The sequence below is a fragment of the Marmota flaviventris genome, chromosome Y (genome assembly GCF_047511675.1).
Source record: "Marmota flaviventris isolate mMarFla1 chromosome Y, mMarFla1.hap1, whole genome shotgun sequence".
NCBI lineage: Eukaryota > Metazoa > Chordata > Mammalia > Rodentia > Sciuridae > Marmota > Marmota flaviventris.
Window position 1 is genome coordinate 16,621,828 of NC_092519.1, and position 22,597 is coordinate 16,644,424.

General features: G+C 53.9%; 1 protein-coding gene across 1 annotated transcript in view; it reads left to right on the plus strand.

Moving 5' to 3' along the window:
* The first annotated feature begins 2,062 nt into the window (after positions 1 to 2,062).
* Positions 2,063 to 22,597, plus strand: part of LOC114080994 (matrix-remodeling-associated protein 5) — a 29,185-nt gene continuing 8,650 nt past the window's right edge. Inside the window, exons 1-5 of the mRNA XM_027922558.2 lie at positions 2,063 to 2,262; positions 4,277 to 4,492; positions 11,667 to 11,796; positions 12,512 to 12,902; positions 16,302 to 21,206. Of these exons, the coding sequence (XP_027778359.2) occupies positions 4,305 to 4,492; positions 11,667 to 11,796; positions 12,512 to 12,902; positions 16,302 to 21,206 (5,614 nt within the window). The 5' untranslated portion in view covers positions 2,063 to 2,262; positions 4,277 to 4,304. The remainder of the gene's footprint in view (positions 2,263 to 4,276; positions 4,493 to 11,666; positions 11,797 to 12,511; positions 12,903 to 16,301; positions 21,207 to 22,597) is intronic.

Below are 22,597 nucleotides of genomic sequence, written 5' to 3' on the forward strand. Positions count from 1 at the left end.
AAAAGTTACACAAATGCAGATTTTTTTAGATAAAAATAAGATTTTTTTTTTTTTTTTGCAGAAAACAATTTTTGCTTATTTTAAAATGCACCCTCCACACCACCAGACTCTTCCTGTCAGCAGACAGATGAATTCAATTTAACCGACGTGGACCTCGAACGTCCATATCCGCGGGACTTTGTTGGTACATCAAGGGATCCTGCAATTAATAAATTAATAATAAATTAATAAATAATGCTTTAATTATGCACGGTGACTTTTTTTTCTCCTAAAGTACAAATTTCTCAACAGAACTGAATCTCATTCACCCACCTGTTCTCACATACCTTCGTTCACTTACTGAGTCAGTGAGTTCAATACCTGGTGCGTGGACAGTTTCACGCGGGTCTTATGCCCTCGGACGCTACTACAGCATTCAAACAAAAGGCTGGGCACGGTGGTGCACGCCTGTCATCTCAGTGAGTCCGGAGGCTGAGTCCGGAGGATGGCAAGTTGGAGGCCAGCCTCAGCGATTCAACGACGCCCTAAGCCAACTTGCAAGACCCTGTCTCAAAGGGCTGGGGATGCGGCTCAGTGGTAGAAGGCTTTTGGGTCCCATCCTGGGTACCACAAAAAATTAATTGATTAATAATAAAGGGCATCCAAGGAGGTGAGTGACCATCCATCTCTTGGCCTCTGTCACAAGTCAGGTATCTGAGCAGATCCCTTGGGGACTGGCTCAGTGGCACTTGGCATCACAAGTGCCATCCAGCTACGCACACACTTGGGGCTCTGGTTTGGAGCCACCCTCCAGGTCTCAGGGAGGGTCTGGGTTGCTGAGAGAAGAAGGGATTGGTGCAAGATGCAGCCGGCCGGCAGGACGCTCGGGGACAGGAGCCTGACTATACTTCCGCAATGAGAAAAAGGACCTAAGAGAAGTTGTCCCCTCACACAGTCTTAGGACTCAGAGTCTACTAGACTGGCAAGAGGTGGTGGCCTGCCAATAACACATCCAACGACCTTGGATTTGAATGCCGTCTGTGGCTTGGGTGCATGCAGAGAAACAGAATTCTCAAAGGCACTGATGGGCATCTGCACACTTGTCTACACCTACGGAAAAGCTGCAGAATAAGCGGATATAGGAACCTGTCTGTGCAAATCAGCCCTGAGTGTGGGAATTGCTGCCCACTGTGTTTCTTAGGAGCCAAGAAGGCGATCCGTGCTTGGAAATGCCCCTGTCTCCCCAAACGGGCTCCTTTCTTGCTTGCTCCCCAAGACCACTAGCAGACTGTGGGTACAGGGCAGGAACCCCCCGGGGGGACGGGCTGGGCCCCTTCCTTCCCCCCAGGTGGGCTGCTGCTAGCCCCTGCCCTGCTTTCCCTGGACCAGCCTGACCTGTGTGCGCCCCCAGGGGCCCCAGTCTCCGGCTCCAGAGGAGAGCCCCCTCCCCGTCCCCTAGCCTGGCCTGGCCGGGGCCCCGTGGGTCGCCCACTCGCTCGGGCACCTACCAGCAGGCTCCCACCGTTCCGGGCCCTGGCTCCCCCCTGCAGGAGCAGCCATTCCGGGTTTTTGGCTGGAGCGCTCGGGCCTGGGGGAGGGCGGCGGGGGAGGGCGTGGCGGGGCTCACGTTGCAGCGGGGCCTGGCGCTGGCTGCCCGCGGGGGCTGCGGGCTCCTGGCTGCACACGGGGCCGGAGGCGCGGCCAGAGGAGTCGCCGTCCCGCCTGGAGGAGCGCACGCTCCGCGCCTTCTTTTTTTCTTTTTTTTTAAATATATTTTTCCCTTGAAAGGGGAGACACCGTCTCCACCCTCCGGCCTCTCGGGCCTGCAACTTCTCGGCGGCCGCTCCCACCGCGCTCTCGAGTCGGAGTCCTCGCCCGGACCCGGTCGCTCCCGGACGAGGCTTCCTCCTTCCCCTCGCCGCCGTGCGCGCTGGGCTCTGGGCGCGGCCTGCCCGGCCCCGGGCTGGCGCGATGAGGAGGCGAGACGAGGGCTGAGCGCGCAGCGGCGCGGCCAGGGTCCCTGGGCTCAGGCCCGCGCGCCGTCTCCCCGGGGTGGGGCAGGGTGGGGGTGGGCCGAGGCGTGGACTCGGGGAAGCCTCCCGGCGGCGTCGGGGATAAAAGGGCGCTGGCTGGTGGCGCCGCGCTGGGAAGCGGAGCAGCCTCGCCCCGGGCCCCGGCGAGGGCATGGCCTCGCGGACCGACTCGCGGCGGTGACTCGCGCGCCCCAGACCCGTCGACGCTCCGGACGCACGGCTCCCGCGGACCTCGGCTTCCCAAGGGCAGGTGAGGACCTGGGGTGGCCAAGGCGCGCGGGGCACGGTGGCTCTGCCTGCAGACGGGGTAGGGGAGTGGGAGGAAGCCCAACGGAAGGACCTGGGCGCGAGGGTCGGGAGGCGCATCCAAGGGTCCGTGGCGCAATTTAAAGTGGGGGCTTGGAACAGATGTGTGTGCAACCCGAGGCTGCTGTCCCCCCCCCCTCTCTCTGGCCAACGCGACACCCGCCTCCCCCTCCCCCCAGCAGCTCTCCAAGCCGCTTTCTACCGGGCTGCCAAACGCTTTTCGAAGTGAGGTCGAGTCTGCTCCTGGGATCCTGGGGGAAATACCCCGGGCTCCTTTCCAAGTTCCTCTGGCTCAGGTCCCCTTCCTTCCCCTCCTGCCCTCCCCCTCCCCCTCCCCCGCCTCCCCTCCTCCCTCTAGCCCTCCGGTCGGTCCCCTCATCCCCTTCCTCGCGGTCCTCCTCCTCCTCTCCTCCTCCTCTTCCTTCTCTTCCTCGCCCACCCACTCCCCTCCTCCTCCTCCTCCTCCTCCTCCCCCTCCCCCTCTTCCTCTCCCTCACTTTCCCCCAGACCTCTTGTGGGAAAGGGGGACCGCCCAGTGTCCAGATGGGAACCCAGCTGTGCAGAAACCCCCGCGAATCAGCGCTGGGGACAGATGGGGCTGGAGGTCCGAGCCGCAGGCGACTGGGACTCGCGGGGACACCCCGAGCCGCGGGGCAGGAAAGCTCGTAATTCTCCGCGCCGCCGACGGCGGGGCGAGACCCTGCGGGCCCTGGAAGCCGGCCAGGGGCGCAGAGCCTCCCGCCCGGCCGCTCCAGGTAGTCGGCGCTGGACCAGCAGCGAGCCGCCCACGGCTGGCCTGCCCACCAGGGCCGCCCGGGGCCCCTCGGAGCAGGGTTACCTGGGCGAGTCCTCCCGGGGAGCAGGAGGACTGGGCGGAGGAGGTCGCTTGAAGAGCAAAGACCACCGGGTCCGTTTGCAGCGCTGGGGCCAGGTCTGCCCGAGGGCGCTGGGCGCAGGGCGCAGGGCGCTGGCCGGGGAGCGCCTGGAGGAAGCAGCCGCAGGTCTGGCGCGCTGGCCGGCGGGCGGGGAGAGCCCGGGCGCCCGCGGCGAGGAAGTCCCCCTCACCAAGCCCCGGGAGCCGGTGGCGCCCGCGCTCAGCCGCGGAGCCCGAGCCTGGCGCGCAGCGGAACCGCGAGCCGCGCACACGGGCTTCAGAGAGGACCGACTTTGGGGTCCTCCACGCCTGGGCAAGCGGGGGGGCTGCGGACCGCGCTCGCTTGCAGGAGCGAGAGATGGCCGCCGTGTCCTGTCCACGCACATCACCATCCCCAAGTCAACCGCCTTCAAGAATTGCCCAAAATCATTAGGTCGCTAAGGCGTGACGGAAAAGCCGCATCACCGCTATCCAAACGGGCTACCGAACATTTTCGTGAGCGTTCCCTATTTCATGCATTTCATTATATATATATATATTTTTTCAACATTTCTGTTGGGTCGGCACGTGTTCCCTCGATTTTTACAGAGGTTCACCCCAAGCTGACTCCCAGCAAACCACCCTAGCGCACCATTACAACCCATGCGTTTCCCCCCCCCAAAAAAAAATCAGCTTATTTTTTTCCCCCTCACAAATAATGCTACGATTCCCGTTCCTTTGCGCGCGTCTTTGGGCACTCGAATGAAAACTTTGACATTGAAGGAAATCTATGATCCTATTCAAGAACAACTTTTTTTGTTGTTGTTCTTTTTTAAATTTAAACTTGGATTGTGGATTTTGGCTCATGCTTTTGGAAGACAGAGATTAAACTCGTTATTGATTATTATTATTATTATTATTATTTTGCAAAAACGTCAGTATATCTCCCCCCTCGGCGGCGCCCTCCCTGTTTCCCAACCCAACCATCAATGTCAAGACTGAAGGTCATTTTCTACCCTCTTGACTAAAGAGAACGTGGACAGGTCACGACACCAGGTCTACTAGGCGGCCGGAAAGTAAGACCCCCTCGCCTTCTCGCCCGCAGGTGTCCCGGGACCCCGCACCCGCCCAGGATGCTGACGCAGGCGCAGTGGGGGGCACTCTCCGTGGTGCTGACTGTGGTCTGGGGCCAGCCGCCAGCCGCGCGGGCCTGTCCTCACCCTTGCGCCTGCTACGTGCCCAGCGAGGTCCACTGCACGTTCCGGTCCTTGCCTGCGGTTCCGGCTGGGATTTCTAAACACGTGGAGAGGATCAATTTGGGGTTGGTACCTCCTTCCTTGGGAGCAATTTCGATGTCTTTGCAGCGCGTCTCCATCGGGTTTTGCATAGACGCGTGCGTCTCTGCTGAACTCCCCCGGGGGGGTCTCTGTCCAGCGTCGCTCATCTCTGTGCTTGAAATAGAGATCACAGGTGTTTTATTATTTTTATTTTTATTTTTCTTCCAAATGCATCCTCCCCAGCGATTATCTGGCTGTATCCACCAATTGGCTGCAACATGCATGAAGTTGATTAATAGCTTTGCATCCACACGTTGGAAGCTGCCTTAACAGTTGGTCCACGTGGACGTCTGTGGCCACAGTGAAACACGCGGTGCCTATTTAAACAGAGAGACTTCGGACCCTAGGAATAAGTCAAATGGGTAGAAAACCTCGGCATCCCTTGATAGGATTCTCTCATGGAGGATGCGAAAAGGTCCTCTGTATTTGCCGATTGAAAAATGAGAATATTCATGAAGTTTTAAGAAACAAGGTCATCAGTTACTATGATAAAGTAATTTTTTTAAAATGAGATTCCTTCAAAATCTCTGTCTCTCTTTCTTCTTGGGTACTAAGGATTGAACTCAGGGGCACTCAACTCCTGAGCCCCGTCCCCAGCCCTATTTTGCATTTTATTTAGAGACAGGGTCTCCCTGAGTGGCTTAGGGCCTCGCTTTGGCTGAGGCTGGCTTTGAATCACCATCCTCCTGCCTCAGCCTCCCGAGCTGCTGGGATGACAGGCATACGCCACCGTGCCTGGCTCCTAGTATTTCTCTGATGGGAGTTAAAAATTGTCTAAACTGCCAGGCGTGGTAGTTCGTGCCTCTAATCTCAGCAGCTTGGGAGGCTGAGGCAGGAGGATCACAAATTGGAGGCCAGCCTCAGCAATTTAGCAAGGCCCTAAGCAACTCAGCCAGACCCTGGCTCTAATAAAATACAAAAAGGGATTGGGGATGTGACTCAGTGGATGAGCCCCTGGATTCAATTCCCAGTACCAAAAAGAAAAAAAAAAAAAATCCCCATGCATCCGCCCCAAGGTGAAGGCTGATAATTGTGCAACTGCTTTCAAGTTGCTTCATCTGTATGATGATCCCCGTCCATCCTATAGCTGGTCTGGGTTGTTTTTCTACCAACCCGTTTTAAACCGCATTCTTTTGTAAGCACGAAATGTAACCAGCCTCCAAATTAGAGCCCAGACTCTGCAGTCTTTGACTTAAACATCCTATAATAAAGGCCAGGAGTCACGAAGCAGTAAGACATTAGAATGCTATTTCCTGTTGGCGCCTGTGTCATCTTGAGATAGATTAGTGTCACATATAACCAAAAAAACGGGGGGGAGGCGGGGAGGTATCTGTAATCCCAGAGGCTGTGGAGGCTGAGGTAGGAGGATTGCAATCTGAAAACCAGCCTCAACAACTTAACAGGGCCCTAAGCAACTTAGTGAGACCCTGTCCCTAAATAAAATAAAATAAAAAGGCTGGGAATGTGGCTTAGTAGTTAAGCACCCCTGGGTTCAATCCTCAGTACCCCCCCCCAAAAAAAAGAAAGAAATTAAAATTCCATAAGGTGTCTGTTCGTTGCACCAACAAGTATTTCCATTCCAACTGGCTTCATTTGTCATGTGGGTTAATAGACCATTTTTTTTTAAATCACTCATGATTTCACAGTAGACAGTGAAGTCGGCTTCGTGCATGTTTTTGCAAAATTAGAGACGCAGCCCAAGACAAGGGGGTGAGGCCCGACTCTGAGAAAACTCGGGATCTGAATTATCTCCCGGCGGTTTGGAGAGACAGCGTGAGTCTCCAGCAAGGAGGGCCCCTTGCCAGTGTCCTAATGAAATGTCTCCTTCCCACACAGCTGTGTTTAGTGTTCGCAGTTGGTATTGTTGCTCCCTGCTTGGAAAGCCTCAGAGCTTTCCAGAAAAAGGAGTTTCCAAATATTTTTTCCAAAGAGACGCACACACACAATCAGTCATGGAGCGTCGGGTCTAGACACTTTTAAAGATACCGTCCCCCCTCGGATCACAAGAGGAATTTGTTGATATTTCTCCACTGCCCACATTCTTTTAAAAGTAATTTTGCCACCGTGCGCGGTGGCACACGCCTGTCATCCAAGAGGCTCGGGAGGCTGAGATAGAAGGCTCAAAAGTTGGAGGCCAACTGAACAAGGCCCTAAACAACTTAGAGAGACCCCGTTTCTAAACAAAAGGTAAAAAGGTCTGGGGATGTGGCTCCGTGGTTAAGCACCCCTGGGTTCAAATAAATAAATGATCATATTTTGCTTTTGATGCTCTCTGAGACTCCATCTTGCATAGAGTGTCTAACATGAGCCACTTTTTTTCCTGAGTTTGCTATGTATACAGTCGGTGCCCATCAATGGGTGATAAATATACTCTAGCACATACATCTAGGTGCTTATATGTTGCAGAACGGGTCTCCAGCTGGATTTTAGGTGATGCAGAGATGATTGATGCTCATCCTCCATTGGTAGGTGCTAGGATAGACAGACAATCCGTCTTGGTCTTCCACTTCTTCTCTTGTCCACCTGCCATGACTTCTCCTCGGTGGCCAACGGGGTTGTTTGAATGCCCAGTTGGGTTCTTGCCAACCCTTCCTATACCACCCCCGGCCATTCACTAGCCCCTTGGACTTGGAATGAACATGGCTCTCTGGGCTCTTAGTGACCTCACAAGCCCACCTGCTCCATCGAAGGCCATCCTCCCTCTGGTGACCATTTTCAGACACAGCTAAGGACCCAAGAATCAGAAAAGGCTCTCGATGCTCTTATACATTCTCCTTAGCGAGTTCGCCACCCCAGACAGACTGACTGAGGAATCCTAGATAAGGAGGCAGTGCAGAGGCCCTACCTGGGGACAGAGCAGGGCTGGTCCACCCCAGCACAATTGGCCCCGAGGACCTGTTTGCTGTTTGTGGTAAGGTGGTTCTTGCTCACAGGGCTGTCCTGTCCTGTCTAGGATTTCAGAAGCATCCCCAAAGTGATGCTTAATTGAGATGCTAGTGGCGTAATTGGGGCCAACAAGGAGGTCTCCAGAGGATTCCAAGTGTCCCCCAGGGGGTCACAGAAGTCCTATTTGAGAATCACTGCCATAGATCCATAGATGGTAGAGAGACAGGTAGATATGGAGATAGGTGATAAATAGATACAGAATAGATGGTCGATTAGATGATGGATAAATAGGTTATTATCATTTGATAAATAGATTATTATTATTATTAAATGATAAATACATGATAATTGACATAAAGATAGATATATGGATGGACTATGGATGGATGGATAATGGATGGATGAATGGATGGATGCATGGATGGATGGATGGATAGATGGATGCATGGATGGATGATGGATGGATGGATGGATGGGTGGATGGATGGATGGGTAGATGGATGGATGGGTGGGTGGATGGGTGAATGGATGGATGGATGGATGAATGGATGGGTGGATGGGTGGATGGGTGGATGGGTGGGTGGGTGGATGGGTGGGTGGATGGGTGGGTGGATGGATGGGTGGGTGGATAGATGGGTGGGTGGATGGATGGGTGGATGGATGGATGGATGATGGATGGATGGATGATGGATGGATGGATGATGGATGGATGGATGATGGATGGATATATGAATGGAGAGATGGATGGTTAGATGGTTAGATAGATGGATAGATAGCAACACAATGAATTGACAGAAAGATAGATATATGTAGACCAATTAAACAGACATGAGAGAGAAATATAGAAAGATTACAAATAGATGCATGATGGACCCATACATGATAGATGTGTATTTAGATCACAGATATATTATAGATAATAATTATAGAGAGAGACATAATAGATACATGGCAGATGCTACGTGATTAGGTAAATGATGGATGGATACGTCTATAGAGAGACAGAAGATAAATAAAGCCATCATAAATAGGTAATGGATTAGACAGAGAATATAGGTACCTAATCATTGATATAGAAATAGACTATAAGTAGACTCATGGTGGATAATAGGTGACAGATGTTAGATATAGAGATAGATGGTAAATAGATGATAGATTGTCTGACAGATAATGTGTAATAATGATAGAGTGATGGATGATATATAGTGATGAATGGATGGGTAGATGGTTATAGAGGTCGATGGAAATACACACATACGTCATAGATTGGCGATGGATGGATGGTAGATTTGATAGCTGTTGGATGGGTGGATGGATGGATGGGTGGGTGGATGGATGATGGACGGATGGATGGGTGGGTGGATGGGTGGATGGGTGGATGATGGATGGATGGATGGATGGGTGGATGGATGGGTGGATGGATGGATGGGTGGATGGGTGGGTGGATGGGTGGGTGGATGGGTGGATGGGTGGGTGGATGGATGGGTGGATGGGTGGATGGGTGGGTGGATGGGTGGATGGATGGATGGGTGATGGATGGGTGGATGGGTGGGAGGATGAATGGATGGATGGGTGGATGGGTGGATGGGTGGGTGGATGGGTGGATGGGTGGGTGGATGGATGAATGGGTGGATGGGTGGATGGATGGGTGGATGGGTGGATGGGTGGGTGGATGGGTGGATGGGTGGGTGGATGGATGGGTGGATGGGTGGATGGGTGGGTGGATGGGTGGATGGATGGATGGGTGATGGATGGGTGGATGGATGGATGGGTGATGGATGGGTGGATGGATGGATGGGTGATGGATGGGTGGATGGGTGGGAGGATGAATGGATGGATGGGTGGATGGGTGGATGCATGGATGGATGGGTGTGTAGATGGGTGGATGGATGCGTGGGTGGGTGGGTGGATGGATGGTTAGATACTTTCATATTAGGGCCATATTTCCAAGACCTCAGTGCTATTGATGTTTGAGGCTCAATCATTTTCTGTGATGTAGAATCCTGGGCACTGTAGGACATCAGGAAATGGAAGGTGGATGGGTGGGTGGATGGATTATTGATGGGGGATACATGGATGGATGATGGATGGATGGACAGATGATAGATAATGGATGATAGATGGGATAGATGGGTGGATGGATGGATGATGGATTCATGGATGCATGGTGGATGGATGGATGGGTGGTTGGATGAGTGGATGGATGGATACTTCGATACTAAGGCCATATTTCCAAGACCTCGGTGTTATTGGTGTTTGAGGCCCCCTCCCTCTCTGTGGTGGAGGTCCCTGTGCACTGTAGGACATCAGGCAGCTTCCTGGGCTGCACTCACCAGATTCCCGTAGCAACGTCCACCCTACGTGACACCGAACAGCATCTCCAGACACCACCAGCTGTGCCCTGGTGGGAACTGTCCACTTATCACACCCTGGTCAGGGAATTCTGAGTTAGACGAGTCAAGTCCAAGTGTCATACCCATAGAGTACCCCAGAAAAGTCCCCAGGACAGAGAGAAGGTTGACATCTCCTGATTCCAGGGTGAGCTGTCCCACAGAGTAGAGAACCAAGTATATCCACAGAGATCCTGTAAATGGCCCTTTTTGGAAAAGGTGAAAATCAAGTAGCTTCAAACTGCACCCTCCAGGTGTACGATTGAGTGACAGGTCGTCATCCACGCTGAGTTCCGGATATTCTCATCACCCCCCGAGGAACCCGGTACCCATTAAGCCGGGTTCTCCCTCCTCTCTCCTCAAAACCACCCGGGCATTTCCTGTTTGCCGAAAGCAGGTTTAGAAAATGGGCGAGGAAATGCACGGGTGAGATTTGAGATTGCCCGTCGGCCGCAGGCTTCTGTGGAGCGCAATTGGACACTCGGGTCGCTTGGGACAGGTGTGCATCTCAGGTCGCTTGGGAGGACAGGTGGGCATCTCAGGATGCTTCACGGTTGATACTCTGCTCAAGGAAATACCTTGGTGCGTTCTGTGAGGGGTTGTTTTCTGAATTTCTTTTTTTCTGGTACCAGGGATTGAACTCAGGGACACTCGACCCCTGAGCCCTCTCCCCAGACCTATTTTGCATTTTATTTAGAGACAGGGTCTCCCTGAGTTGCTCAGAGCCTCACCTTTGCAGAGGCTGGCTTTGAATTGAGATTTTACAGGTGTGCACCACCGTGCCTGGCCAATTGATAAATGATCTCCTGTGCTCAATTGTGTGTGTTTGCATTTAAATGGAGAGAGAGAGAGAGAGAGAGAGAGAGAGAGAGAGAGAGAGAGAGAGAGAGAGAGATTCCTTAAAAGAGCAAAGTGCTTCTGAGAAGAATCCAAGTGGACCAGAAATATTAACTCATTTTTTTGCATTACGATATTTCTCAATTTTCATGATTTTTAAGCACTTGCGTGTGCTATGACGAAGCATTGGCTGCTGTGGCATCTAACTCCTGCTTTCCTCTGACCTGAGCAACGTAGTTGCTATTTTTATTACTGATGCTCATTCTATGTTCCTAGTTTCTCCTCCGATCTCCCTGATATTTCTTGGCCAGGTGTCCGACTCCATTCCAGCCAGAGATCCCAGCCACCGATCCCTGACAGACTACAGACGCTATGTCACTTGTCATTAGGTCATTTTCCCACACAGTCGGCTGGAGGAAGAGTTATCAGTGGCATTACTAATGAGGAAGTTGGGCTTCCAAGGAGTTAAGTAATGTCCCTGGGGCAGCCGCAAAAATGCAAGTCCTCATTATTATTTGGTACAAAGGATTGAACCCAGGGGTGCTTAACCACCGAGCCACATTCCCAGCTGTTTTAATTTTTATTTTTGGAGAAAGGGTCTTGCTAAGTTGCTTAGGGCCTCGCTAAGTGGCTGAGGCTGGCCTCCAACTTGCCATCCTCCTGCCTCAGCCTCCGGAGTGGCTGGGATGACAGGTACGGCCACCCCACCCGGCTCATTCTGGCTAGCTTTGTGATCCTTATCATTTTAAACTGCAGTTCCCCGTGTGGAACAGACTCATTTAAAATTCTAGGTCGTACCAACCTCCACAAGAGTCTCTGGACTCCAGAAGCAAGTTGAGGCCGACATTTCTGGTGCCTATTCTTTAGTGGAGAGAGAGTAAAAAATGCATCAGGTCCTTTGCACACCCCAGAGATGGGCGAGGCCACACAGAGATTCAAGGACTTGGCGCAACCTCGATTGGCTCCTGAGGGGTCTGGGGAAATGGGTCCCATGGGGGAAACACTTGCCGTGGCTTATTCTAACGGTGACCCTCGTATTGCGCAGGTTTAATAGTATCCAGGCTCTGTCGGAGACGTCCTTCGCAGGACTGACCAAGCTGGAACTGCTCATGATCCACGGTAACAACATCCCCAGCATCCCCGATGGGGCTTTGCGGGACCTCAGCGCTCTGCAGGTGAGTCCCCGGCATTGAGGACCCTGGTTAATCCCACCCTCTGAGCCGATCTGTAAAGAGGGAAAACTCTAATTCTCCCCTGATAATCTATAAAATGGCTATTTTTTTATATATTAAATGGGAAGCCTAATGACTTGAGGTTCCTGTCCCTTTGTAATGGCTGTGAGTTTATTTATTTTTCATTTTTTTGGAACTGAGAATTGGACCAAGAGGGCTTAGCCGCTGAGCCACACCCCCAGCCCTTTTTATTTTATTTTATTTTATTTCATTTTATTTATTTTTCTGAGACAGGCTCTTGCTAAATTGCTTAGTGCCTTCTAACTTGCTGAGGCTGGCCTCCAACTTGCAATCCTCCTGCTTCAGCCTCCAAAATTGCTGGGATCCCAAGTGTGTGCCAACACCCTCCGTGTGGCTGAGGCTTTTTCAATCGTAAACCAGATTTTTTTTTTTTCCTAGTACCAGGGCTTGAACCCAAGGATGTTTAACCGCTGAGCCACATCCCCAGCCCAGCTTTGTATTTTATTTGGACATGGGGTCTCATGGAGTTGCTTAAGTCCTTGCTAAATTGCTGAGGCTGGCCTCCAACTTGCAATCCTCCTGCCTCAGCCTCCCCAGAGCTGGGATCGCAGGTGTGCGCCTGGCTGTAAATTGGATTTTTTTTTTTTTAATTCACTGGTTTGTTCTCGCTCCGTCTCTGCCCCCCGTCTCCTTGTAGGTGTTCAAATTCAGCTACAATAAGGTGCGCGTGATAACGCGGCACACGCTGCAGGGCCTCTCGAGCTTGATGCGGCTGCACATGGACCACAACAGGATCGAGTTCGTCCACCCGCAGGCCTTCCAGGGCTTGCTGTCCCTGCGGCTCCTGCACCTGGAGGGCAACGTGCTGCACCAGCTGCACCCGGACACCTTCTGCACCTTCACCTTCCTGGACCACTTCCGGCTGTCCACCGTGCGGCACCTGTACCTGGCCGACAACACCCTGCAGGCCCTGCCGGACGGCATGCTGCAGAACATGCCGCTGCTCGAGAACCTCTACCTGCACGGGAACCCCTGGGCCTGCGGCTGCGGGATGGCGTGGCTCCTGGGATGGGGCGCCAGGTCCAGAGGTAAGGCCGGGAGGGCGGACCTGGCCGGACGCTCAGCGCGCACACTGTTCCATTTTCCAGGAAAGAGCTTCTCGTGCGGTTGGTGCATCTTGCACTGGGGGACATCGGCGCCCACGGCAGAGGTTGCAACTTGGGGGTTAGGATCCCTCCCTTTAATGGTGCAGAGGTACTTATTTGCCCTTGAGGAAAATGCACGGAAAGTCACTGCTTCACCTGTTCCATGGGTTGGGGGGTCTCAGCAGGGAGATTTATGATTTCCAGACTGTAGCTAGACTGCAGGAAGCCACGGGGATGGGGAAGGGTCCTGGGGTCCCTGAGCTGTGAAATGCATCAGGGAATACTTGGAATAGAGAAGGCTGAGGGTGGGGGGGGAGACAGAGAGAGACAGAGAGAGAGAGAGGTTCTCTACTGATTTAGAGAAACAACTTGATGGAGAAAAATATTATTTGGGCTCATGTTTTCCGAGGTTCAGTCTGTGACTGGCCAACTCCGTGGCTCTGGCCCAAGGGGAGCAGAACAAAATGGCGGCAGGGCCTGGAGGAGGAGAGCAGCTCAGGACAGGGCACCAGGGAGCAGAGAGAGCTCTGCTCACCAGGGACAGGACAGAGACCCCCAAGGGACAGCCCAGGGACCCCTCCTCCAGCCACACCCCACCTGCTGCAGTCACCACCCAGTGAGTCCATCCAAGTGGATTAATCCACTATCAGTCTACACCTTTCCTCACCCACTCGTTTCCCCTCTGAAGGTTCTTGTAGTGTCTCACACATGAGCTTTTAGAAGAAGAGAAGTTTACTTGGGGCTCATGGTTTCCGAGGTTCAAGTCCCTGGTGGCCGACTCCGTGGCTCTGGCTCAAGGGGAGGCAGAACAAGATGGCGGCAGGGCCTGGAGGAGGAGAGTAGCTCAGGACAGGGCACCAGGGAGCAGAGAGAGCTCTGCTCACCAGGGACAGGACAGAGACCCCAAAGGCACAGCCCAGGGACCCCCTCCTCCAGCCACACCCCATCTGCTACAGTCACCACTTAGGCCATTTAAGTGGATTAATCCACTCACTAGGTTCCAGCAGCCTGCACCGTGGACAGTAGAACTGCAAAGCTCTGATGCACCAGAGTTACGTCTGGCATTATCTAGAGGGTCTAAGCGTGTGCATGCCTTTGCACACATATGCCTTTGTGTGTGCACGTGTGTAACTGTCCCGTGGTGTGCACACGTGACCCGGGATGCATGCATGTGTGTCTCTGTGTGAGGACGGTGACTTCCAAACAGAATCCCAACATGCTCACTCCAAGGTGCTCAATGTGTGAAAGTCACACAGGGAGGTTCCCAGATAAAGCCCTGCAGCTGGCTCTTTCCAGTTGGAAACAGAAGGGGAGGAGCCGACTCCCAGGGAGCCACCTAAACGTGCTCCTCTCTTCTGGTTTCCCCAAAGGCTGGCACTGGGTACAGCTGCAGAGGAGTGTGGTGCTGTTCCTACATGCCACTTCATGGAGGGTTTGCAATGTCTAAATAGACGTGTCACGAATGCAATTGGGCGTGGAACCCGGAGACTGTTTGGACAGGGGACAGGCATATGGGAGCCATCTCTGGCTGAGGGTTGGTAATTGAAGCCAAGCACGGGCTCAAGCCCCCTCCTCCATGAGGCTCAGCCAGGAGAAAGAGGGTCGCAACCTAATCAGTGCATTGTACCAGGAAGGAATTGGGCAGGGGGAAGAGGATCATTGAAGGAGACGGAGCAGTGGCCAGAAAGGAAATTCCGAGAGATTTCAGAGGCAGGGCTCCAAGAGACAGGAACTCAAGGTGCGCACTGTACAAATGAAAATCAGATAATGTAGCAAGGGGAAAGATGGATAAATGGGAGCTAAGATGCGAAAGGGCTTCGTACCAAAGCTGGCCCTTCACCTGGAAATATTCTTGTGTCTCCCTTATTTCTGTGGCTTCCCCTGGACCTTCACAGAAGGCACACTGTATAAATGCATGTGGATGATGTTTTGGGCTTTAAAAATACTGGAAAAAAACTATGTGATAATTCATTAAGCAAAGTGCACACTCTAAAATACCAGGAAAAATAGAGTGTAACTATTTTAATCAGCTTTTTTATCACTGACAAAAGACCTGAGAAGAACAAATTTACAGGAGGAAAAGTCAATTTGAGCTCATGGTGTCCGAGGTCCAGTCCACGGTGGGCCGACTCCATGGCTCTGGCCCAAGGGGAGCAGAACAAAATGGCGGCAGGGCCTGGAGGAGGAGAGCAGCTCAGGACAGGGCACCAGGGAGCAGAGAGAGCTCTGCTCACCAGGGACAGGACAGAGACCCCAAAGGCACAGCCCAGGGACCCCCTCCTCCAGCCATACCCCACCTGCTGCAATCACCACCCAGTGACTCCATCCAAGTGGATTAATCCACTATTAGGTTACACCAGGAAGCAGAGTGAGCTCTGCTCACCAGGGACAGGATAGAAACCCCAAAGGCACAGCCCAGGGATCCCCTCCTCCAGCCACACCCCACCTGCTGCAGTCATTACCCAGTTAGTCCATTCAAGTGGATTAATCCACTACTAGGTTACACCAGGAAGCAGACAGAGTTCTGCTCACCAGGGACAGGATAGAAACCCCAAAGGCACAGCCCAGGGATCCCCTCCTCCAGCCACACCCCACCTGCTGCAGTCATTACCCAGTTAGTCCATTCAAGTGGATTAATCCACTATTAGGTTACACCAGGAAGCAGAGAGAGCTCTGCTCACCAGGGACAGGATAGAAATCCCAAAGGCACAGCCCAGGGACCCCCTCCTCCAGCCACCCCCCACCTGCTGCAGTCACCACCTAGTGAGTCCATTCAAGTGGATTAATCCACTTATTAAGTTAAGGGTGGTAATTGAAGCCATGTCATTTCTGCTCTGAACCTTTTAGCATTGTCCCACCCGTGAGCTCTTGGGGACACCCCACATCTAAGCCACACCCTACATAAACCAGTAACATCTTTACCATGATGCACTAGGACGTGCAGCAGGCACACAGTGGGTCTCACTGTACTTCTCCACATCTGCTGATTTTGTGTGCAAGAGCATCAGCTCATGAATAAGGCACTGCTGTTGGTCGTTACCATGGTTACCACATCACCAGGCAGGGGGACTTCTCAGGGGACCAACATCATGAGGGTTGCTAATCAGGGTCCAAACCTCACGACGGGGTGGCAGGAGTCTCGTTTTAGGACTCCGGTGAGTTAGCGCATGGTGTCTTGGAACTGGGGACTCGGGATCTAGACAGTTGCTGCTGGTGGATCATCGTGGTTATGAACCTCTGTCCGACGAAGAAGCACAGTCTTTACTGTCCGGCTTCCTTGCCGGGCTCGGCGCTCTGGTGTTATCCTGAACTCACTGGGTGTTTCTTGCTTCTCTGTCGTAGGCATCCTCAAGTGCAAGAAGGACAAAGCCTACGAAGGTGGCCAGTTGTGTGCCACCTGCTCCAGCCCCAGAAAGCTCCAGAAGCAGGAGATCCTCAAGGTGACCGACATCGCCTGCCTGAAGCCCTCCATAGAGTCCCCTCTGAGACACAACCAGAGTCACCTGGAGGAGGAGGAGGAAGAGGAGGAAGAGGAGGAGCAGGAACAAGAGGAGGCGGGGGACAGCCAGCGGGCCCCGGAGGGCTTCGGATCCCCGCCGTGGAACATCTCTTTGAATATGACCGACGAGCACCGGAACATGGTCCTGCTGCTGTGTGACATCAAGAAGCCGCGGGATCTGTCCAGCGTTCAGCTGAACCAGACGGACCCCCCGGACATCGACGTCAACGCCACCCTGGCCCTGGACTTGGAGTGTCCGATGACCAGGGACAACTACGAAAAGCTGTGGAAGCTGATCGCCTATTACAGCGAGGTCCCCGTCAGGCTGCACCGAGAAGTCATGCTCAGCAAGGACCCCGGGGTCAGCTACCAGTACCGGCAGGACGCCGACGCGGACGCCCTCTACTACACCGGCGTCCGGGCCCAGATTCTCGCGGAGCCCGAGTGGGTCATGCAGCCGTCCATCGAGATCCAGTTGAACCGAAGGCAGAGCACGGCCAAGAAGGTTCTGCTCTCCTACCAGGCCCAGTACTCCCAGACGGTGTCCCCCAAAGACACCAGGAATGCTCGGGGCACAAGCTGGGTCATGATCGACGGGGCCACGCAGAGCGCTCACACGGTCTTGGAAGGCGGTCAGTGCCAATTGAGCTGCAACGTCAAAGCGTCCGAGAGTCCATCCATCTCCTGGGTCCTTCCAGACGGCTCCATCCTGAAGGCGCCCACGAGTGACCAGGACAGCAGGTTCTCCATCCTCAGTGGGGGGCAGTTGAGGATCCAATCCATGGCGCCGTCGGACTCAGGGTTGTACCAGTGCGTGGCTCAGGTGACGGATGAAGTTGCCCAAGTGGCGTACAAGGTGCTGGTGATGAGTGCCCCCAATCCGCCCCTGGACAGAGAGACAGTGACCATTGACAAAGACCCAGGGGAGTCCGCCATCTTACCTTGTAGTACGTTGGCAATACCCGAAGCCCACGTCACTTGGATCCTTCCAAACAGAAGACTGGTCAGCGCTGCGGCTAATACATCCCATGCCTATATGCTCCCAAATGGGTCTCTGTCCATCCCCAAGCTCCAGGTCGGTGATGGTGGCTACTACAGATGCGTGGCCGTCAACCAGAAAGGGGCAGACCACTACACGGTGGGAATCACCGTGCAGAAGAGTGGACCCGGCCGGTCCTCCAAGAGGGGCAGGCGTCCAGGTGCTAAAGCCTTTTCCAGAGTGAGGGGAGACGTTGTGGAGGACGAAGGAGGATCAGGGACAGGGCAGGAAGACGACCCTTCAAGGAGAGTTCCACACCCCAAGGACCAACAGGTCATCATGAAGTCGAGGGACGAGGCTCCCCCCGGAGATAAGAAGATCAAGAAGGGGCGGAGGAAAATGAAGCTCTGGAAGCATCCGGAGAAAGAGCCCGAGGCCAACGTCGCGGAGGGCCGCAGAGTGTTCGAGTCCAGGCGGAGGATCAATATGGAGAACAAGCAGATCAATCCCGAGCGCTGGGCGGATATCTTAGCCAGGGTGCGAGGCAAAAATCTCCCCAAAGGCACCGAAGGACCCCAGGTCCCGGAAACCACTACTTCTCCATCCACGAGTCCAGAAGTGACCTCTCTGTCCCCTGCTATGTCTCCGCCCTCTGTGTCTCCAGTGCAGACGGTCACCATTGACGAAGGGTCCTCGGAAGAGGTGTCTCTGTTCGGTGAAGAAGAGCAGGTGTCAAGCACCCTGTCGTCCACCGGCACGGCCCACGATGACGTTGTTCTCGGAGAACCCCAAGTCACAGAGGCACGTCTAGAGGAAGAGGTTGAGGATGAGTTGGCCGAGAGGACCGAGGACGTGGCGCCCACTGAGGTGGACGTGAGGTGGGTTCCAGCCACCACCCTGAGGTCTGAGCCTCTTGACTCATCTCCTGCTCTGTGGACCTCAGACACAGTCTATGAGGAGCCCACAGATGAAGAGAGAGCAACCGAGACTTGGTCTCCAGCTGTGGACGCCACGTCCATGCCAGAAGGTACAACAGAAGATGAGGAGACTCCATTGGAGACAATCTCCTTGGCCGAGTCTGAGACGGTGCGGTCCTATCATCAAGCTCTGGAGACGAATTCAGAACCAGGGGAGGAGAGGACCTCTGCACACTTTCCTCTGACCCCCACCGCGTGGGTGGGTGACACCAGTCCATCGGACTCCTTAGGGGAACCGGATGACCCAGCCCTGTCACCTCTACAAGGGCCAACGGACAATTCCCACCTTGAGAAGAGTAGCCTAAGCACCCAACGTCCTCCACTCACTAAAGAGGACATGGCGGAGACGTCTTGGGGAGACCCGAGCGCGTCCAGACCTTCTGAAGGGCAAGACATCAAACCCACGCTGACCGCCACGACCCACATTTCTCCGTTTGCTCAGCCCGGGGAATCCACAACTGGAGCTCGACCCCACCAGGGTACCACCGTGGTAGCCATGACAACGTCCAGTCCGAAGGCCACTTCACCTTCAGCATCGGCCACTCCCACTTCTCGAAGGAGGCCCAACGGGAGGAGGAGGTTTCGCCCCAACAAGTTTCGCCATCGCCACAAGCAGACCTCAGCAACAGCTTTGCCCCCGCCAGGGACGTCTTCTACTCCACCAACTCAGGTCCCTGAGACGAAGACCCCAAGCCAAGTGGACAGATCCCTGGTCCCCACCTCTTGGGTTGATACCACCGTCAACGTCCCCAAGCGGCTGGACCTGGAGAAGCATCCAGAGCTTGGATCCAAGGGAACCCCACGGAGGAAAAACGGGAAGAGGCCAAACAAACACCGGTCCTCCACATCCACGGTGAGTCCCATGGCGTCCGTGTCCAAGCCCAGCCCCTCTCCAGAAAATGAACCTAAACATGCTGTTCCTCCGAGTCTGGAAGCCACAGTTTTGCCTAGAATTGTCCCTCTGAGAACCGGGGACCCATATGAGGTCACTGGAGTGACAACCACCACAAAAATACCTTCCTCTCATGCGACCGTCCAAGGGACCACTGTGGTCACCCATAAACCCGAGTCAGATGGAAAAGAAATGGCCAATGACGGTGTCACCAAGGTGAACCGTGATGAAACGGACACTTCCGTCCCCAGTGCATCTTCCATGAGTGTCTCACCAACTTCTGTTTCCTGGGCTTCCACTGTGGGGGATTTCAAGGAAGAATCTCCTCCTTTAGGTATTCCGGGAGTCCCCAGTTGGAGTCCCCCAAGGACAGCCCAGCCCAGGACACTGCAGACAGACCTACCTGTGACCAATTTGGGGGAAGAACTTACAGACCCGCCATTTTTGAAAGAGTTGGAAGAGGTGGATTCTACTTTTGAAGTTTCCCCTTCGGCTCCGGTGTCCACACCGTTCCAGCTGGAGGGACTTGGTGTCCCAACCCCTGTCTCAGACCTCCAAGTAGAGTGGTCTTCAAGTCAGGTGGAGACCACCACCAGTGATCAGGATGAGGGTGAAACCACTGTGGTCCCTGGTTCTTCTGAAACAGAACCACAGAGTGCCATCTCCAATCCTGCTCCATTGGAGGAAGTGGCCTCTACATTGCTACCCACCACCTCTGCATCGTTGGGACAAGCCACCACCAAACCCTTCCTTCTTACCGTGAGAACGTCTCCAACACCTGCAGGGAACAAGGATCATGTTTTCTTGAACTCTGTGGGGACTCCAGAAACCAAAGCTCCCCCAGGAAGCAATGAGGGAACTCAGCTTCAGGGGATGCCCAGTGAGTTATCTACCCCGTCTTCCCACCAGGATGGATTGAAGGCATCTCCGCGGCAGGAGTTGGGCAAGGAAGCATTTGACGGTAGCCACAGAAACAGCCTGTTCCGCGCTCCAGACACTCAAGGTCAGGATGGGAGACTCCATAGTTCTCAGCCGCCTGCCAGAGAACCTGCCAGACCTCCGCTACCAAGGGGAACAGCCTGGCCACCAGAGATGGCCACTCAGAGCTCCTTACGATACTTTGCAACTGTCCAGCCATCTCGTCACTCGACCAGGAAGCCAGAAGTAACTGCATTTCCTTCAAGGCTTTTCCCAGAGAACAAACTCTTCACAGCTCCAAAATCAGCGACTACGACAACAGCTCGCGTTCCGCTGCACCTGCCCAAACCCGCCATTCCTGGTGCGCGGACCAACCAAAGAATGGACCGACTCAACGGCGATAACAAACTCTTTGGAAGTAACACCATCCCCGAGTCCAGAATTCCTGTTGGCGAGCTTCCAAAGTCAATGGTCCCCCCATATTCCGTTGGGCGATTCCCCTTCTTCATCAACAGGACTCCCTCTTTCCCAAAGTTGGGGGTCACTCTCAAGCCTCAGACGTCCCCCTCTCCTGCCCCAGTCACAAGAGACAACAAAATGAACCCCGGTCCCTACAACAGGGTCCATTCTCAGGGCACCATCCACGTGGACTTTGGCCCACCCGCTCCTCCTCTGCGCCCTTCCAGGACCACGGCACCCCCTTCGACCCGCTTACACAACGTCCCCCTGATCTACTCCACCCGCAGCTCCGTCCCCTCGGTGACGCCTCCTGCCCAGTCCTCTGGCACCTTCTACCACAGCACCTCCAAGATCTTTGTTGGAGGACCGTCGACGTCCAAATTCTGGGTGCTGGGGGAGAAGCCCCAAATTGTCACCAAGTCTCCGCAGACTGTGTCCGTCACGGCTGAGACGGATTTCGCGTTCCCGTGTGAGGCCACAGGGAAGCCCAAGCCCTTCATCACGTGGACGAAGGTTTCCACAGGTACGGGGCTTACGCATCTGGATTGGGACCCTGGGGGCTGCTTCTGGATCTGTGGACTCAGGCAGGGCCACAACTCTGGGAAGCTCAGGGGTCGGTGGGATGAGAGGAAGCATCTGAGCACTTAGACTTGGTTCCTTTCCAGAGAATGGACGCCAGGGTCTAGCCTGTGGGTGACACGTTAATGGCGGCATGGGAACACATCCTTTGGTCCTTTCGATAGGAAATATCTTAGGCTCTGAGATCTTCTGTAAGGGATCCTCCTGCTGGGTCAGGGCCACCCTGAGGATCTCTCGGCACCTCCATCACCTCTGCAAAGACCCATCTCCACCCACAGCACATCCCAAGGTCCTGGGGTCAGGTCACCCTGGGGACCTCATTTTCCCTTGATCAATTCTTTAGGTCTTGGGGCTTAGAATTGCAGTGGGTCAATTTGGGGGAACCCAGTTCACTCCATGATAATGACCTATACTTGGAATCCAGCTGTTCTGGCTGGAATAACCCCTCTTTTAGGGAAAGCATCATCATAAGGAGCATAAGCAGGTCACTCGGGAGGTCACCAAAAACCAAATACCAAGGAAGACAGCATGAGCCGTTTTAGTCATAGCAAAAACTCTTGGCAGATTGGAAACAGAAAGAAAAGCTAAACCTCAAACAAATCATCTACATAAATATAAATACACGCCAGGTGTGGTGGTATATGCCTGAAATCCCAGCAAACTGGGAGGCTGAGGCAGGAGGATCACAATGTGGAGGCCAGCCTCAGCAACTTAGGGAGGTCCTAATCACTTAGGGAGACCTTGTCTCAAAACAAAAAATAAATAAGAAGGACTGGGGTTGCCTGTCGGTGTCAAAGAGCCCCCGGATTTAATCTCCAGTATTGCACAAAAAAGAAAGAAAGAAATGTGGGGAAGGGGTCCAGAAATAAGGTCATTTTTTTGGTCCCTGGGGGAAGGAAGTAATGAGGCTTAGAATTAAGAGCCTTGAGAAATGTCAGCAGGCTCAGGAGCCTTTGGGGCTGGAAAATATGGAAACTTTAGAGATCTGAACTCAGGTCTCTGTTTGCTGCCCCCCGACCGGCTGCAGGGGGTGATTCTAGATGACCCCAGGGAAACACGAGAGACGCTCAGTTCAACCACAACAACTGGCCAATTTCTCCTCCTGTGAACTCAGGGAAATCCCTGTGGGTGGAGGTGGATGGGATCTTCAAGACTGGGGTGTCCATGCCCGCAACACACACATGTGTAACCTACTCAGTGGATTAATCCACTTGGATGGAGTCACTGGGTGGTGACTGTAGGCAGCTGGGTGTGGCTGGAGGAGGGGGTCCCTGGGCTGTGCCTTTGGGGTCTCTCTCCTGTCCCTGGTCGGCAGAGCTCTCTCTGCTCCCTGGT